General features: G+C 43.7%; 1 protein-coding gene across 2 annotated transcripts in view; it reads right to left on the bottom strand.

Annotated features, from left to right (window-relative positions):
* Positions 1-19,467, bottom strand: part of sptbn4b (spectrin, beta, non-erythrocytic 4b) — an 84,943-nt gene that overhangs the window by 10,732 nt on the left and 54,744 nt on the right. For both annotated transcript variants that reach the window (XM_079558989.1, XM_079558990.1), the window contains exons 26-35: positions 15,315-15,578; positions 11,698-11,922; positions 11,116-11,205; positions 10,753-11,031; positions 7,101-7,231; positions 6,744-6,948; positions 3,851-4,096; positions 3,160-3,285; positions 2,045-2,289; positions 1,690-1,828 (exon numbers count right to left, since the gene is read on the bottom strand). In XM_079558989.1, the coding sequence (XP_079415115.1) occupies positions 1,690-1,828; positions 2,045-2,289; positions 3,160-3,285; positions 3,851-4,096; positions 6,744-6,948; positions 7,101-7,231; positions 10,753-11,031; positions 11,116-11,205; positions 11,698-11,922; positions 15,315-15,578 (1,950 nt within the window). The remainder of the gene's footprint in view (positions 1-1,689; positions 1,829-2,044; positions 2,290-3,159; positions 3,286-3,850; positions 4,097-6,743; positions 6,949-7,100; positions 7,232-10,752; positions 11,032-11,115; positions 11,206-11,697; positions 11,923-15,314; positions 15,579-19,467) is intronic.

Genomic DNA, 19,467 nt, shown 5'->3' with positions numbered 1-19,467 from the left:
AGTGAGTAGGTCATGTGTCATGTGTCATGTGTTAGTGAGTAGGTCATGTGTTAGTGAGTAGGTCATGTGTCATGTGTCATGTGTTAGTGAGTAGGTCATGTGTTAGTGAGTAGGTCATATGTTAGTGAGTAGATCATATGTTTGTGAGTAGGTCATATGTTAGTAGGTCATATGTTAGTGAGTAGGTCATATGTTAGTGAGTAGGTCATGTGTTTGTGAGTAGGTCATGTGTTTGTGAGTAGGTCATGTTGTGACGGATTGACACTTTGTTATTCTTTTTGTTTTTTATTTTTATTATGATTGTTAAGTTCTTTTTAGGGGTGCCAGTCAGGTTTCCCTCCTGACGTATAGGATAAAGGGGTTTGTTATAATCGGTGAGTTTTCCTTACAATGCTGCAATGCTACAATCCTCACAAGGGCATGTGCTACATGGCATAAACCCTTTTGTATATATGACATACTATGAACACCATCAACACAGACAGAACATGTGGGTTATGCAAGTGTGTATTATAAATAAATACTGATATCCAAATAATATCAGTAGTGTTCAGATTTTTCTTCCCCCCGTACACAAAATAAATCCCCACTCAAAAAGGGAAAAAGTCCACAGGAGCCAGAAAGTGCCCCCCAATTTCCTCCGCTCCACAGCGTATCTAAATAAACAAACACTGTGGTTGGCTTAATTTGTCCCTTCCAACATTTCCTTTTCAAAAATACACACACAAAAGCATTAACTTGTACGTACTGCGAGAGCACTAAGTGACGTCACACTGACGTATTGCGGAAGTGCGGTCTAGCCAGCACCAGAGTGATCTACAGTAAACATCAGTATTATTTCAGCATACTTTTATCAAGGCTCGAAACCACAGCAAAAACGCAGAATAATACATCAATCAAGGCACAAAGAAAGAAAACTCACGGACAATCTAGAGTCCAAGCGGACCTGTACGTGCGGTGCGCGGAATGACGTCACCGACGTACGTAGCAACCAGGAAGCGGTAGGTCCGGTTCAGCAAAGACTTGTTTGTGGAAGAATTGACCACGCTCGTTGGGAGTGTGCTTAAGTGTTGCTTTGCTACCCCTCAGGATCCGAGGCTGCTACTTCCCTGTCCCGCAAAGGTATGCCATTTTACTAGCGCAAACCCAGGAGGCTTAACCGGCGGCGGGGACAGGGGGAGCGAATAGGAGAAGGGGGAGAAATGGGCGTTGTGTGTGAGGTCAGAGAGGGAGGCTGGACAAGGGAGTAAACCGGGTGTGGTGAAGGCGAGGGTATAGGTGACTGACCATGCACAGACGGGTGCCTGGTTGTCACAATGTGTTTGTGAGTAGGTCATATGTTAGTAGGTCATATGTTAGTGAGTAGGTCATATGTTAGTGAGTAGGTCATGTGTTTGTGAGTAGGTCATATGTTAGTAGGTCATATGTTAGTGAGTAGGTCATATGTTAGTGAGTAGGTCATGTGTTTGTGAGTAGGTCATATGTTAGTGAGTAGGTCATATGTTAGTGAGTAGGTCATGTGTTTGTGAGTAGGTCATGTGTTAGTGAGTAGGTCATGTGTTAGTGAGTAGGTCATGTGTCATGTGTCATGTGTTAGTGAGTAGGTCATGTGTTAGTGAGTAGGTCATGTGTCATGTGTCATGTGTTAGTGAGTAGGTCATGTGTTAGTGAGTAGGTCATGGCTCTCACCTCTGGTGCAGCAGGGTTGCGTGCTGCCAACAGGGTTTTGCCCATCTCCACACACTCCAGCACGCTGTGGCGCCGGGCCTCCACCTCACTCTTCAGGCTCTGGTGATAGTTCATGAGGACTTCCACAGAGGACACATCCCTGTGAGCAAAGGTGTTGGTAACTATGATAACTGCCAACATGCTGTATTTTCCACAGGGTTTATGTTTTGGTACCACATGAAACATTTTGGATTTCCCTTTAAACCTTTACATGTTTAGGTTTTTTATTGTAGTTTCATATTGTGACCTACAGTGACATCAATTTTGATTTTGAAAATCAAATGTATTGGATATATGTCGACTCCATGGTGTGTACCTGGGCTTCTCGCCTGTGCCGATCTGGCAGATGACAGACTCCATCCACATGATGTTGTCGCGCACCAGGCTGAAGAAGCGCAGCTTGTCGGCCTCTGTGGTGATCTGTACGCGGCACTCCTCACAGCAGGTCAGCAGCTCCTTCCAGCACATCATCACCTCATGCTCTCGACAGGCGATAGCATCAGCCTTCTCCCCCGCATACACGGCCCGGAGCTGCGCCGCATTCTCCTGCACCTGCCGCACCTGAGAGAGGGGCGGGGCATGCACAGACCTCACACCTTTATGGTCACAGTCATTAAATTGCACAGACTGCAATGCGGCATTTAGGTTATGATATCCATTGCGTCTACTTATGTTTAGATCTGACCTCTCAATGGTGGGTCAGCACCCACAAGTGGGTTGCATAGCCGTCTTTGGGGCCAATTTAATAAAATAAAGAAACATGCCATTGCCATACAACACTAAGCCCGTTTATCAATGATGTCAGTAACCTCAGCCTAAAAAAGAGGTCATGACTGGTTTAGGTATGGGATTCCACTCTAACTGCCATCGGAATACAGAAAAAAATTCCTTTCGATACTTTTTTTCTTCTAAACTGTGAGAAGAGCTGTGTCCAGATGAGTAGCTGATAGGGCAGCGGTGGGAGATGTAGGGCTGAGCCTCGATCCCCACGATGGTCTTATAGACCTAAAAAGGGGCGCTGGGCGCCTGACCCTGGACAGTTTACAGGAATTGAAAATACTGCAGTATTTTTGGTAGGGATGCACCAATCCGAAACTAATAACGGAGCCAAAACATGAATAAAATGCTACATCAGATATCAATTCCAAATATCCCATACTAAACCAATATCGGTTTTGGTTCTCACCATTTTAAAAACACAACTTTCACCAACTAAAACTCAGTAAATATGAACATGCTGCACCTCATTTTGAAGAATGAAATCGCTGAGTTAGTTAGAACCTCTTTATCACTGTAATACAGGCGATTTCAAATGGTCAATTAGATGCATGTCCAGTAGCCCACCTATAACTAGATTCTATTTGATCCTATTTTCCAGCTTGCACTCGCACTCGAGTGTGTGAGTGTGTGTGTGTGAGTGAGAGGGGATACCTGCGTGACCAGGTGCTGGATGTCCTGCTCAAAGGCGTGCAGTAGCCTCTGGAGGGCGCTGCTGTTGGCTTGTCGTGCCTGGACCTCAGGGAGCCGTCGGTGCTTGTCTGAGATCTGAGCCAGAATCTGCAAAACAGGAGTGGGCAAATGTTTGGGCACTTTGAACTGTAGGACAAGGCTGTAGCCGGGCCTCTGGGGGGGCAAACATGGACACGGTGGATCCACTCATTGAGCGTTTACCGAAACACATATCAGTATCTCGCAATTTTTAACTGCCAAGGATCTGGTAAATGTAGTTTATGGATCGAGAAACAATCTGAGTTCATGCGTCTTCTGTTGTGTGTAAAGCCGCTCTATGTTCATTTGCCAGTAAACATCTGTACTTTTGAGCAGAGATCATTAATTGGCACACTCCAGTCCAGATCCAAACCTTGGATCTGACCTTTGAGCCTGACCGTGCAGAACCCTGTTGTGCGGCAGAGTGACTCCCAAGCGTCCTGAATGACAGGAACAGCATGGGTCGTCTCTGGAGGAGAGCAGCCTAAAGCAGTTTACATGAATTATCTAGTTAAATATTCACACAGATAATTAGCGGTTAATGAGCACTGATAGAGAGAGCTGAGGGTAGGTCTCAGGTAACGTCAGATCCTACACTAAAGCTGCTCAGTCAGAGAGTGTTTTGTCCACTGACCTCCCTGCAGTCGGAGAAGAACTTGTGGAGCTGATGAGAGGCGGCTAACATCTGCGCGCGGGTGTCCATCAGCTCCAGCAGGTCTTGCCAGGCCTCATTAACGGCGTCCTTCCACTCGGCGATGGTAGCAGCCTCAGCGTGGCCGTAGTCGATCAACTCATCCACCATCTGGTTGACCGCCGACACGCGCTCCTGCCCCACGCTGCCCGTCTCTGTGGCGAAGGCCGTGAACTTCTCCTGCAGCACCTGTGTGAATGGAGCTCTTCAGGGGCAGTTGGATATGATTGACAGCAGCGGTTCCTGAACATTATTGTCATTTTATTCAAACGCAACACAATTGTTATTGCATCACAACAATAAGAAGAAGAAGCAAAAGTGCAGAGCTCAATGGTGCAAAATTCCACCCATGTGAAAAGGTTAGAAGATTAGTTGGCTCTCACTTATCTCACTCTTATTTTTCAATGTAGTAGAGATTTGAATATTGTCAACTGGACACTGGACAGGGTTGACTCACTTGTGAATGGAGTGGTCGGACTAAACTTAATTCAAAAGGTGGGGGTCAGGACTGCCCTGAACCCGCTCACTTTCTATTCACAATAATTAAGAGTAACGTTTCTTTTAAGGAATAGGCCACTGTTTTTACATACTGAGATATGTTCTTACCTAACCTTAGTCAAGTTAATATATCCCCGTCTGGTCTTTGTCCGTGCGCTCTGTCACGCAAGCGGAGCACATACGCAGCCTCTCCCACATGTCATATAGCTCCAAAAAAGCTCACGATAGAAGCTACCAAGCTCTTCCACGTGTTCCCTATTTAAATAAAGTTACGTGAAGTGTTTTCATGCGAAGTATATTTACACAGAGAGCTGTAGAGAGCTAGCAGAGAACAGTTGAAGAAGCGTGGATAACTTGTGAACAATGCCTTTTACGTGCATCGTGCCGGGCTGTGATAACAAGCAGAAAGTATATAGTGTAGTAATGTTTCACAGATTTCCATTTCACCCCGGACAACGACACAGGACTGCGCAGCACTTTCCCAAAATATATTTTCTGCTTGTTGTAAAAGGCTCTGTATAAGTCACGCAGCTTCTATTGACGGAAGTGAGCGGGGAAGTCTTTAGGAGTTACTGCGCGGACGCTGTGCTCCTCGTATCATTACGCCTCACAATATAGTTCCCCTTTTTATCTGCTTATAAAATCAACATGTTACATTTCTATGTAAATATACTTCGCATGAAAACACTTCACGTAACTTTATTTAAATAGGGAACACGTGGAAGAGCTTGGTAGCTTCTATCGTGAGCTTTTTTGGAGCTATATGACATGTGGGAGAGGCTGCGTATGTGCTCCGTTTGCGTGACAGAGCGCACGGACAAAGACCAGACGGGGATATATTAACTCGACTAAGGTTAGGTAAGAACATATCTCAGTATGTAAAAACGGTGGCCTATTCCTTTAAGCAGTGGTTCTCAACCTTTTGGAGCCGCGACCCCCATTATAACAGTTAAACCCCCCGCCCGGGTCACACCGTGAGAAATCGGAACATTAGCCTGCATAATTCTTAAAAAACAAAGAAAAAAACAAATGGCTAAAATAAAATTCATCCAATTACAAACATATAATGGCACTCTGGTAAAATAGCACAAACATGCAACAATAAAATATTATAGTATACGCTAAAAGAAGTATGTATGTTTTATCTACATGATCTGGCGACTCTCCAAATTCGTCTCACGACCCCCTTGGGGGTCCCGACCCCTAGGTTGAGAATCACTGCTTTAAAGGGACTAGATGGACGTTGACATATTTATACTCGCTACTGCCACCTCAGGTCACATGTGTAACTGCACCTTCTATATTAAGCTTGTGCATGACGGCCCGAAGCAACACCTTGCTGAGTGACAGAGCAGGATTTTAGGTCTGGGCTTATTCTACACATTAGGACATGGCTGGAACATGTAGGGGGTAGAAAATACATAATTTTAACAATTTTAAACTCTGTATAGTCCCTTCAAAATATTTTTTCTAAAGTAGAAGTAAAAAGTAGTGGCCCAAATATTCTTTAGAGTAAAAAAGTACCAGGAGAGAATCTTACCTGTGTACTGTGAGTACTGTGTAACTGATTGAGTGTAAAAGTTTGATTCATGTTTTAGTTGTGGCATAAATGATGAGAAACAAAACATGAAATCATGTGAAAATGTAAAGAAAATCCCATAATCTTCATAAATTATTATAAAGAAAAGAAAGCACATTTTTTTCCCCGTCAAAATGAAGATGTGTGGAAGCATTTACTCACAGAGGCACCAGTTACTATTATGTTACTCTCTTTTTAATATTACTCAAGAAGAAGTAAAAAGTACTTTATTAAAAAACTACTTGCAAAAGTACAATTACTTCAGAAAGTTTCTTAAGTACATTTACTTGAGTAAATGTAACTGAGTACTACCCACCTCTGCTAGAGCTTGGTCCAATAAAATCAAGCTCAACCCGAGCAATTGAATTGTTGGCCTGAGCCCGAAACAAACCCGACATGCCCGGTCAGAACCTCTGCGCCCTGCATCCAGCAGCAGCACCCAGTGTGAGAGGTACGTGCTCGGCAACCACACCTGGGCAGGGCAGGGGTGTGTGTGGTGTGGGGCATGTGAGGCGCACAGGCTGTCAGCAAACAAAAAACAATACAAATCTCGGCTCGACCCGGCCGCTCAGTCATAAAAGCTAAACTACATCTCTACACAACACATCAGCAATAAAAGTAACTTTTGATTACAGTGAGGTCAAAATAATGTATGACTCAATACTGCAGATGACAAATGATTTGAAGTTGTGGTTGATTTCTGAAATACAGACAAATACAGACAAAAGTGTGATCTCCACCATCAGCAGCGGGACTCACCGTGACATGCTCATAGTCCTGGCCCAGCTCAGGAGAACTGGCCACCACCTCCCTCTGAGCGATCCACTGCTCCAGCTCGTCCACCTCGCGGTTCAGCTGGTAGAGCCAATATTGCTGCTCCAAACGGCTCTTCCTTTCCTCCACCAGGTCCTTCAGAGACACGTAGAGCCGGTCCACCTGCGCCTGCCGCTTACTGATGCGCTCACTGAAGCCACAGGAAAAAGAGGTCAGAGCAGTAGCCAGGACACGCTCACATATAACAAAGAATTAAGCTAAAAAACCTTCCACTATAAGGCTATATGGGGCATGCACTAAGAATATTAAATAAATTAGACAACATGAAAAGTGCACACTCACCAGTCGGGATGGCCCATCTCCAGCAGCTGCCTGCACTGCTGGGACAGCAGACCAATGGTCTCTGCGTAGTCCTCAATTGTCTGCTCCAGGACAAGATGCTTTTTCAACAGCTGTAAAGTGCTGGGCTCATCCTGCAGAGGGACACACTGGTCACAAGTACTGTATACTGTCTATATCTGGCAAAAACAACCACACGTTATATACAGGTGCTCGTCAGTTAGAATCATGAAAAGGTTTATTTCAGAAATTCAACTTAAAATGTGAAACTAATATATGATATAGACTCATTATGGCTTACAGTCCATTTTGAAATTTATATTAAAATTTTATGAGATTTTTAATTTGGGGTTTTTGTAAGCTGTGAGCTCTTCTTCTTCTTCTTCTTCTTCTTCTTCTTCTTCTTCTTCTTCTTCTTCTTCTTCTTCTTTTGTGTCTCAGGGCTCTTTGAATCACTGACATCAATCTCAGACGCCTAGGATGATTAATTGTCAGGTTAAGTACTCAAGTTAACTACTGAAAAAGGACGTTTTTACATTATTAAGCGAACCATTAAGCCAATAGGGGAAAGAAAAAGGATCTCTTTGCTGATGAAAAGCGTGAAATAGTTGAATGTCTTGGTCTAGGTATGAAAACCTTCGATATTTCAAAAAAGATTAAGCGTAATCATCGTACTATTAAAGAGGGGGTATTATGCTTTTTTCAGCCACATAGCACCAGTCTATATCACACTACAATGATGACGAAACCTTCTGTTGGTCTGTCAATGCAGTAAATTAGAATAACTGCCTTGTATAAAATTGCTCTTTCAAAATGGCGGTAGCAAATGACTTGAAATAGGCCTCTGTCTCTTTAAGAACCTCTGACCCTTTCTGACACGCCCCCTCCACACGCTGTCTGTGGCATCACAACAACACTGCGCTCGTCGTCTCAACAGTATTGAAACTACGATCGGTGCATTTTAATTTTTATTGTTGGAAAGGAGCTACTGTTTATCACTTTGTGAACAATGGCCACACAGGATATTATTTGGAGACGAACCTTCCACACCGGACGCTTGGAAGGGGCTCTTGCCTGAAAAATAACTGCTGTTTGGAGGCTATCTCTTTGCATCTGCCATGCCCTATGGATCTCTAACTATACCCCCATGGACGACACCAGGATCTGCAGGAGCCCATACGATTCAAAGACGGACATTATCTGTGCAGGTGGACAATGGTTTTTCGAGGTTACCCGTTAGCTTGTTATAATCGACTACAGCTCATTGTTGATGAAAAGTCTGCAATAACCCACAAATGTGTAAAGCCAGGCTCAGTGTGTGATCATTGTAAAGGCTGCTTCGAGTAGTTGCTGCTTTATTGACATTATTTGTGCATAATATGCTGCCTGTTTTCAATGAATGTTGTGAAGGTGAAGGTTGTTAGCTTGGCGCGGCTAATAGTGCCTTAGCTCCGGGAGAAAACCACTCGGCTACGACTCACTGTAGATGAAATGTGAGCAATAAACTACAAAATCAACAAGCCCGGCTCAGTGTGTGATCATCATAAAGGCTGCTTCAAGCAGTTGCCTGTTTTAGTGACGTTTTCAATGCATAATATGCTGCTTGTATTCAGTGAATTTTCCCGTTAGCTTATCGCGGCTAGCTTGTTAGCTCCGGGAGAAAACCACTCGGCTACGACTCACTGTAGATGAAATGTGAGCAATAAACTACGAAATCAACAAGCCCGGCTCAGTGTGTGATCATCATAAAGGCTGCTTCAGGCAGTTGCCTGTTTTAGTGACGTTTTCAATGCATAATATGCTGCTTGTATTCAGTGAATTTTCCCGTTAGCTTGACGTGGCTAGCTTGTTAGCTCCGGGAGAAAGCCACTCTATGACCCATTGTAGATGAAATGTGAGCAATAAACGTCCATATCAACAAGCCTGGCTCCGTGTGTGATCATTGTTAAACGGTTCTTTATGTGTGTGGTGGTTTTATTGACTTTATATGTGCATATCTCTCGTTTTCACGTGATGACTCGAGGTTTAGCTTAGCATTAGCTTTCTCCGGAGGCTCTGTGCATCATCAAGGCCCTATATTCCCAGCGCAGAACCAGACACTGAAATAAGTGTTCTTGTCACCGGTTTTAATCCTGGGTGTTTAGGTAACAGAAACACTGATGTGTGTCTTTGTAAAAGTCTGCTGTGGCTCCGGTTCACAACACATGAAGCTAATCCTCCATGATGACTCTGTTTACATCTTAGGGCTAGACACTGCGGGGAGGGGGTTCTGCTGAGGAGCAGTGGTTGGTTACTCGGCTGGTGACGAAAGGTCGGAGGCGTATCCTGGAGGTCGAGGGCGTTTCCTGAAGGAATCAGGCGTTTTATCCCTAAAATGGCCGCCATCAGAGTTTCTACAGATTACTCGAAAATACGTGAATGTGCCAAGGCAACACTTCAGGCATGGTTTTAATGAGGGAATGACTTAATAACATGATGTAAAGCTTGAAAAAGTCGATTTTGCATAATACCCCCCCTTTAAGAGATTTGTGGCTGATTCGGAGCACACACGGGTTTGTGCAGATAAAGGCACAATGAGGACGGTTTCTGTCAGACAAATACATCAGATTAAGAGAACAGCTGCTACAAAGCAGCAAACAGGTATTTGAAGCTGCTGATGCCTCTGGAGTCTCCCGAACATCAGGTTGTAGAACCCTCCAGAGGCTGCAGTTGTGCATAAACCTTCTATCCGGACTCCCCTAAACTGTTCATTGAATAGACCGGCCTCTGGCTGTGGCCAAAGTGCGCTAGTCCGTGTCTGATGTGACGTGAACAGACTGCTGGCCTCTGATTGGTAACCAGAGAGTGGACAGCCCTCACTATTGACATGCAGGTCATACGGATTGAATATTTCACAACATCATACTGCTGTTCTAAAAGGGGATTTTAGCCGCTGTTTGCGCAGCTTTAGCTGATGTCAGCATAACATTTGCATGTAGCTTACCTTCATAGTTGTATTTAGTGGTTTCTTTTCTGTTTTAATACAGCTTGGCACCTCTGAATGATTCCATAAGTCCCACCAGAGAGCAGTATTTGTCCACATTTGTTCTCATCGCGGCTCTAAAAACTTTTAATGATGACCTGTACAGCGTGCTCTTCGTGGTGGCGTAGCACACAACAAATGTGTGGTGGAAACAGAAGTGTGTGTGGGGTAGAGTCGATATGTGCGCGTAGATCGTGCCATGCGTGGCCGGGTCGTGCTCTGTCTCATGTCTCCCTGAAGGTGTGACCTCTGAAAAATATGTGGAGTTTCTGACTGACTACAAAAAGAAGAGCTGTTTACATGCTGTAAAGAATACCTCTGCATCACTGGCTGCTATGGGCATAAAAGGAGCAAAACTCATGATGTGGACCCCCTCCTCCCCTGACCTCAACACTATTGAGAACCTTTGGCGCCTCAAGTAAAATATTTATGAGGGTGGGAGGCAGTTCACATCCAAACAGCAGCTCTGGGAGGCTATTCTGACATCCTGCAAAGAAATCCAAGCAGAAACTCTCCAAAAACTGTAAAAATATAACATGACCAGTTTTTTTGATTGAAAAAGCTTTTGGAACGCGGTGTACATGGGCTCACATGCCTATAATGTCTTGCAGCAACATAATGTGACAGTCCCACCTTGCCCTTCTCCTCATTCATCATGTGCAGCTCCTGCTCGCTCAGCCAGGCCTCCACCTCTGCAGTGTCGAAGTAGTACTGCTGCGCCTGGTACATGGCGTCCAGCACCAGCTGCCTCCGCTCCGTCTCTGCCCACAGCAGAGTCCAGAGCTGGGCCAGCTGCTCCAGCCCTGCCCTGGCGCTGTCAGCATAGCAGCTGCGCAAGGAGGCGATGACCCCTGCCCGCTCCAGCACCTCGTCCACCCTGCTGCGGTGGCCCTCCAGCTCTCTCTGCAGAGTCTGAAGCACATTGCATGTTAGTGTACTGCATGTAGTCGAGGGGAGTCACAAGCAACCCATGCACCTCTACTACATGATGTGTACCTGGTTCTTCTTCATGAGCTGCTGCACTGCCTGCAGACTGCCACCGTGTTCCTGAGACATGGCCAGGGGGAGGCGTTCTTGCACCCACAGCTGCAACACAAGTCAACTTTAATGGCCAAGTAGAGCTATGGTGAGAAGTGGGTATATAGATAAAATATTTACTCAATCAAGAGTAATGTTGCTTCAACATCATTTTACTTCAGTAGGAGTAAAAAGTAGTAATCCAAATAATTACTGAAGTAAAAAATAAACAAGATTAGTGTTGGTGCAACTAAACAAAATCAAAATCATTTTAATTTTTATTATCTTTATTTGAATTGGGACAGTGCACATTAATCAACATGTGTTTCTTCAACATGTAAATGTGCCGGAGTTAGCCATGTAGGCTAATTTTCATCCGTAGTCCCATGGCAGGTTGAATCCAAAGATACTTCCTTTGGATGTTAAAATGAAGCTCACTTCCAGATTGATTGACTGAACCCCCAGAACCCTCACACATTCAGAATAAAAATCATTGAAACGCCGCATCACCAGTATATATGACTGTGACATGGTCATGACCATGGCTGTGTGTAAACTCACAATCTCGTCCTCCAGGTCCCGGCCCACTTGGTGCAGCTCTTTGGAGGCCAGCAGCAGGCGCCGTCTCTCCTTGAGGGGTTCGATGAGGCGCACCATGCGTGCTTCCACAGCCGTCTGCCATTGCTCCACGCTGCCTTTAGTGCGGCCCTGCTCGGCTAAGGAGCAAGTCTGGGTCTGCAGCTGCCCTGCCTCCACACACCACTGTTCCACCTGGCTCTCCATGCCCTGCCCACGGAACATCATACCCAGTCTGTCAGTGTGGGACCAAACACATTTCAGAAGTATCTGTGGCTTATAACCATTCCTTTGGGCACCTTAGCTTTGATATGTTCTGTTCTCTAACTTTAAATTACTATGAATGGACATACTCACTTACACCTCAGCACCACCTCAGCTGCACAGGTGGGAGGTATTGCGAGAAGTAGAAACGAGCTAAGGCAGAAGCTGTCAGTGTCCCTTTCAGAGCTCCAAACGCATTCTCTCTGAGCGCTAACGCTTTATTACAACTGACAACTGTGCTATAAGTAGATCTTCTGCAGCGTCTGCAGGCATTTTTATCATCAAAAAGTCAAGTCCTGTAGGTATATTTTCAATTAGTAGGGCAGATAAGGCAAAAGGTTCACTTTGTAATACAAGTGCCAGAATGAGTCAGGAATGTTCTCTGGGCCTGTCTCAGAATGCAACAAGGCAGAACTTGAACTGTCTCTGGCAGCCTTTCCCAAAATCTGGAGCAATAAGAGGAATTTACTCTATTTAAAAAATATTTATAAAAACAATGATTTAAAGAGAATAGATGAACGCTGTCATTTTATACTCACTACTGCCACCTCAGGTCTTATGCGTAACTGCAGTTTCTACAGTTTCTACAAGTAACAACGTTTTGAGTGACGGTGCAGGATTTTAGAGGCAGTTGTGGTGAACAGGTCTGAGCTCATTCTACACATTAGGACATGACTGGAACATGTAGGGGGAGGAAATACATCATTTTAACATTTACACTCTGTATAGTCCCTTTAAAGTAATATATTTTCAAACTCCAATATTTTCTATGTAATCTTTTTGTAGACATGCTTAGGGAGGAGGCCCCAGACCCCTCTTTGGGAACCCCAGACCAAATAACACTATTTGATTACAATCATGTCAGGATACATTTCATAACTCCGTCACAAAGACTGTGTGTGTTATTGTCTTTGAAATGAAGCCGATCCAAATAGGCTCAGGTCTGACAGTGAAACCTTTTGCCAAACAGCAGTCGTACTGAAGGTTTCACAAAGTCAACGACTTAACCAAAAAATGTCTCACTCAGCTCCTCTAAATACAGAGTAAAGAACTGTTAAAGCTTACCAAATGTGCACTGCAGTTCACAAAGGAATTAATTTTGAAATATTAACTCAGTAAAATGAAATCTTGCCATGACCCCTATAAAATGTCTGCAGAAGCAGTTTATTTGGTCAGGTTGTTATTATACAGCATGGAGGTGTCGGAGAGGGGACTTCAGCTCCAAAAGCAACACTGAGTCTTGTTAAAAAAAAAAAAAATGAGTGCAAAGATGTGCATGTTACTGTACCCTGGTCAGTGCGCAGTGAGAAATATGCAGAAACACGATGCATTCCAACATCAGAGACCTACAGCTCCAGCTCCCAGCGGACACTGGCCCTTCAGGAGGATCTTGGAATGCAACAGGGTGGACATGAAAGCAGATGACCTTTCTACAAACCATCAAAACAAAGCAAAATTAATGTGGTGGAAACCAAAGAATACAGAACAGCAAATGAAAATACAAGCTGAAAAGAAGAAATATGATGATACAAACAAACAAACAAACAAACAAACAAACAAACAAACAAACAAACAAACAAACAAACAAACAAACAAACAAACAAACACACAAACACCTCTGTCCGCTAAGAGCAGGAACTAAAGGAACCTGGATCTGAACACAGATGTAAAGTGGAAGTGTAGGATGAGCTCATGGTTTGAGTCATGCTGTGGAAATGTTTATGAAATATTCACTAAAGAATCCTGCAGACTGTAAGGGTCAACTATTTGAGTAAAGATGCAAAATAACTCAGACAAGGCTCAGCTGAAGGGGCCCTTGTGGATGGGGCCCCTGAGTATGTGTGTAGGCTGCCTTTAGCCTCTAAGAGTGCAGTGCTCCTTGTTATTCACAGTTTGAGACAGTGATTAAAAATATACATATTTCAATCATTTGTTAGACGAGGGGACAATGTTCCAACGAGGTTAAACTGAGACGCTGCAGGTGAACAGGGAAAAACATCACATTTAGAGATTTCACTTTGACATGTTGGAGTACATCACTGTTAGAAAGAAAGAAAAAAGGGTTCTGTCATTTTATGTTTTCATATAAAAATAGATATAGATAAAAATGGCCAAAATTGCAGATCATTTTGTGACAAAATGTAAAGCTGGCCTTATCCAGATTTAAATTTGTGGGTTCATTTTGTGACATTTGTGAAATATTTTGGAGCTTGTTTAATTTTTGAATAAACTATTAAATAGTGAAAACATCAGTACTAAATATTCAAATTTCACCTTGTTTTTTGGGTTCAAAGGTAAAAAAAAAAAGCTTCCAAATGTTAAGTTGGAGTCGGTAAAGTGCAGATGTTAAAGAGTTTTGAATAATCGGCCCTAAAGTTTAGTCCCTTTGTCTGCACATGCGCTCTGTGTATATTTGTCCTGTCTTTAGCCGCTGCTGTCTCCCACAAAGGAAATGACCATATTTGGATTACAGCATCATCTCGGTCTCAGCCTTTTGTGCAACACGTGGATACCAAACATGTCAGTATTTGTAAATGAATAAGTGTGGTAAAGGGCCGGAGTTTTGTACTCTGACATTAACACTGCACAAGTTGTTTGGACATACAGTTGTGCTCAAAAGTTTACATACCCTGGGCAGAAATGATATTTTGACTATGTGTCAGACTTTTGGTCAAACAACTGAGTTTACTCTTTTGAAATCATAATGAAAAAAAAAAAAAAAACGACCAAAATGACCCTGTTTAAAAGTTCACATACCCCGGTGATAAAATGCACACGTTGACACAAAGGGGCTTGAATGGCTATTAAAGGTAATGCAGCCTGTTATTAAAGAATACTGGAGGAAAGAGTCATCAGCCTGGAAGCTGCACAGGACAACGATCCAAAGCACAAGGCTATGTCCACCTCTCATTGGCTCCAGCAGAATAAAGTGAAGGTTCTGGAGTGTCCATCAGTTTCCTGACCTCAATATCATTGAGCCACTGCAAAACAGTCCAGGAATTTACAGGAACTGGTGGCTTTTTGTCAAAAAGAATGGGCAGTTTTACCATCCGAGGAAATAAAGAGGCCCATCCACAAGTACCACAAAAGAATCCAAGCTGTTATTGAGGCATTACACAGTATTAAGAACTGGGGTGTGTAAACTTTTGATCAGGGTCATTTTTGTAGTTTCTATTTATATTTAGAAAGAGCGAACTGAGTTGCTTCACCAACTTTTGAACATAATTGTACGTCCTCTTTGAAACGAGGTGTGACCTGTTCAACCACAAAATAAAATACAAAAACACCGCAAAATTCCGAACTGGCCGTGCACAGTGGTATTTTCTGTTTTCTCGTACCTGCAGTTTCTTCAGCTGCTTGTTAACACTGGTCAGGTCCTGCCCCTGGTCCACGTAGGTCAGCTGCTCCTCCAGTTGCCCCAGCCGCTGGTCCAGGCTGTCGTAGCTCTGCACCAGGAGCTCTGCCTTGTTGGCCTCAAACAGCTGACGGGCGCGGGCCTGGGTAGTGCTCTCCAGCTCCAGCCAACACTCCCTCATCTCCTCCAGCTTCCTCTGTACCACACTGCTCAGCTCGGGCTTCTCCTGGATCAGCTGCTGGCCCTCCTGGGAACACAGATGACCTTCTGACTGTCTGCTGGAGTCATGTTGTTTTGAAGTTACTCTGAAAAACACACATGCTCCCTCTCTAGCCATGATGGAATGTTATCTGCATACCCTCTGTACCAGCGGCCCACCCATATAACAAACAGCCACTACCTAAATGAATATTTATTACAATCCATGAACCCTATAGAAGATAGTGTGAATAGTGAGATATATATTTTTCCACGGATTCTGAAAGAAGACGAGCATGAAGCTGAAATCATGATCAAATGCACCGTTCTAACAGACTGTGGGGTCCTCAGTAGACAAATGTTGTAAGTAATGTTCTCTGGAAAAGCACACACTGAAAATGGCTCCGTAATCCACTTTAAATATTATATATATATTTTTTACTTTTCTTCCTGAAATGTCCACTTAACCGATGTCATACTAATGAGTACTGAGCATCAAGCTGAGTAAGAATTAAAGACATGAAAACCTGTCATGACATGGCGAAACCACAGCCCTCTCTCACCCACCCCCACACCTTCAGCCTCCGCCACCCCCTCCCGCTCCTCAAACCCCTCCCACACCTCGTCCAAGCTTCTGCCTTTGTTGTGAGAGGAACACAGATGGGGTGACGCTCGTGTGCTTTGTTCCCATGTTAGAGTTGTGTCTGTCTTCTTTGGATTGTGTTCAGTTTTATGTCTTTTAACTGTCTTTAAAGGCCCATTGAGGGACCTTAAGTGCTGCAAATGAGCTTCTGTTGTCAATGTTTTTGTATTTGTTTCTATCTAATAAACCAAATAAAAAAGTAAAGTGGCTAAAACAATGGATGGACTTTTAGAGGTCGACTGAGCTGATGGGTATGGGAACTATGTTGTGAGGCCCAATAATACAAGTAGCTCAAAATCCGTGCAGTAATATCTTTAGACGCCGAACTACTCCTGTATTAATACGCCTTACAATATAGTTCCCCTTTCATCCACTTAGAAAATCCACATTGTTTAATTTTGTGTAATTTTACTTTGAAATATAACATAACCATATTTAAATAGGGGAAACGTTGAAGACCTTGGTAGCTTCTATCTTGACCTTGCTTGGAGCTATAGAGGAGGAGAGGCTAAATGCTAACGCCGTCTATGCTGTGTTTATGTGACTGAGGGCACGAGTGAAGACCAGACAGGTCCTAAAGAACTCGTCTAAGCTCAGGTAAGAACATATCTCAGTATGTAAAAACACTGGCCTGTTCCTTTAAAATGGTTCTTCCTTTTAGTTCCAGCTTTTTCTGAAACCTTCATAAGACTCGACTTTTTGACAGTTCCACTGAAAAATCTTTTTTACTACTCGCCTTACATACTAGCCTGACTTTACGAACAGTGATGTCTGTAGCACTGACACTTTGAATACAGACCGTTCTCTCCAAGCCTTTTTCACATACTTGCCTTGAAATGTGTTTTGTAGCGTAATCCGTTACTTTGTCCAATCAGGGTATTGTATTCTCAATACTTTGAATACTTTCACCTTGGTTTGCATTATTCTTAGATATAAATAAGGCGTATCATTACAGAAATTTAGGTTACACTTCTGAATGTCTGTTATCAACGTATTTACCAATTGTTGCATTGTTTGTATGAACTGTGTTTTTTTAAATCTTTATTTTATTAAAAATAGGTTGTCATTAAAAGTTATTTTTTAATAATGTTGTACAATATGAAGTAAAATCTAATGATTGAGGGCTGTGATGTTTTCCTTTGATTTTGATGATAATGCTAACTATTCAGCTTTGGTTTGTGAAAGAGCTCTTAAATGCTCTACAGCACTATCCATCCATCCATCCATCCATCCATTTTAATCCGCTTTATCCGGGGCTGGGTCGCGGGGCCAGCAGTCTCAGCAGACACACACACCTTCTCCAGCTGTTCTGGGGGGACCCCGAGGCGACACCAGGCCAGCTCGGAGACATAGTCCCACCAGCGTGCCCTGGGCCTTCCATGAGGCCTTGTCCCACTAGGACATGCCTGGAACACCTCCCACGGGAGGCGACCAGGAGGCATCCGGAACAGATGCCCGAGCCACCTCAGCTGCTCCTTTCAACGTGAAGGAGCAGCGACTCTACTCCGAGCTCCTCCCGGGTAACTGAGCTCCTCACCCGATCTCGGAGGGTGCGCCCAGCCACCCTGCGAAGGAAACTCATTTCGGCCGCTTGTATTTGCGATCTTGTCCTTTCGGTCATAACCCAAATCTCATGACCATAGGTGAGGGTGGGAACGTAGATCAATCGGTAAATCGAGAGCTTTGCCCCGACTCAGCTCCCTCTTCACCACGACAGACCGATACAGCGACCGCATCACTGCTGACGCCGCACCGATCCGTCTGTCCATCTCACGCTCCATCCGTCCCTCACTCGTGAACAAGACCCCGAGATACTTGAACTCCTCCACTTGAGGTAAGGACTCCCCACCGACCTGTAGAGGGGAAGCCCTCTTTTTCCGGTGGAGAACCATGGCCTCAGATTTGGAGGTGCTGAATATTGTTACATTGTTCCAGTAGTTCCAGCGCTACTGGAACAATATTCAGTGGACCCTAAGCTGAATAGTTTGGGAGGAACACACGTCGTCATGTGTGGAGGACAAATGGAACAGCACCAACATCAAACCCTCTCCTCACTGTGAAGTCTGGAGCAGGAGCATCATGGTCTGGGGCTGTTTTTTTTGCCTCAGGGCCTGGACAACGTGAAAACTAATTCACAAGTTTATCAAGATATTTTTCAGAAAACCTGAGACATTCACAACATGCATGGAATAAGTAAGTGAACCTGTATTAAATATCTGCTGATTCTTCTTTTGCAGCAATGGCTGCATTTCTGTAGCTAATCAGACGCTCACAACGATCAGGATGAATCTTGGACTATTCCTCTTTACAAAACTGCTGCAGTTTAGTGAGATTCAAGGGGTGTACTTACTTATTCCACGCTCTCCTGTGAATGTTTACATGTTATGGCCAAAAAAAAATATGATCCAATGTAAAAGTTTGGGTGGTATTAGTTTAAGCAGACACTGTTTAATCATTCCTGTGATTTTGATGAAGATCAGAGCACATTTAGTGACCAATTTCGCCACTCTATTTAGTTCCTCCCCAACTCTTTTAGCCACTGAATGCATCCTGTCAATAAGACAACATGAAGGGATGATGCGGGGATTTAGAATGTTGAGAATCTCCTTTGTTGTGACGTGTTGTTAGTGACCACCTGGGGGCGCTGCAGAGTGTGAAATTGAGCGACTTTAAGCAGATTGCGGCGGAGTGCTTTGTGAGTTTAGGTTGAAAGAGTCTGTCAGAGTTGCTTTTGGTTCTAAAGTCTGACAGAAGGAGGGACAGACATCGATAAGAGTCCATCACTCACAGCTTCAGCACTTTCCACTCAGTCCACCATGGTGTCCCTCAGGAGGACTGGACCACTCAGTATAAGTGTAACTTAAATACATGTGTGGTCGTAGAAAGGACCACGTCTCCCAAACTGAATCATTTTTGTATGAAATACATGTTGACATGTATTTATGTGTATTGGTGACTCCATGTTTTCATTTGGTTTCTGGATTCTGCTTTTCCTGGTGTGAATGTGAGCAACAGACTGACGCACAATTTCCTTCAAGATCAAAAAAGTACTTATCTATTTATCAGAAACAACAACTGTCAGATTTAAATGAATCAAATAAACCAAATCAATAAAACAATGAAACTTAGATACTTATAGAGTTTGTCTCACACTTATATAGATTGAAAAGAATTAACCCATTAAGATAAATCCTGAAGACTTCCAGTCTCTTCTTTATAAATCTTTGTTTTTTGGACCTTTCTCTTGGAGTCTTTCTCACTTGAGTATGGTTGGCCTTTCTGGCAACATTCAGAG

The sequence above is a fragment of the Gobius niger genome, assembly GCF_951799975.1.
Source record: "Gobius niger genome assembly, chromosome: 1".
Lineage (NCBI taxonomy): Eukaryota > Metazoa > Chordata > Actinopteri > Gobiiformes > Gobiidae > Gobius > Gobius niger.
The sequence above is the reverse complement of the archived record's forward strand: the minus strand, read 5'-3'. Positions and strand labels throughout refer to the sequence as shown.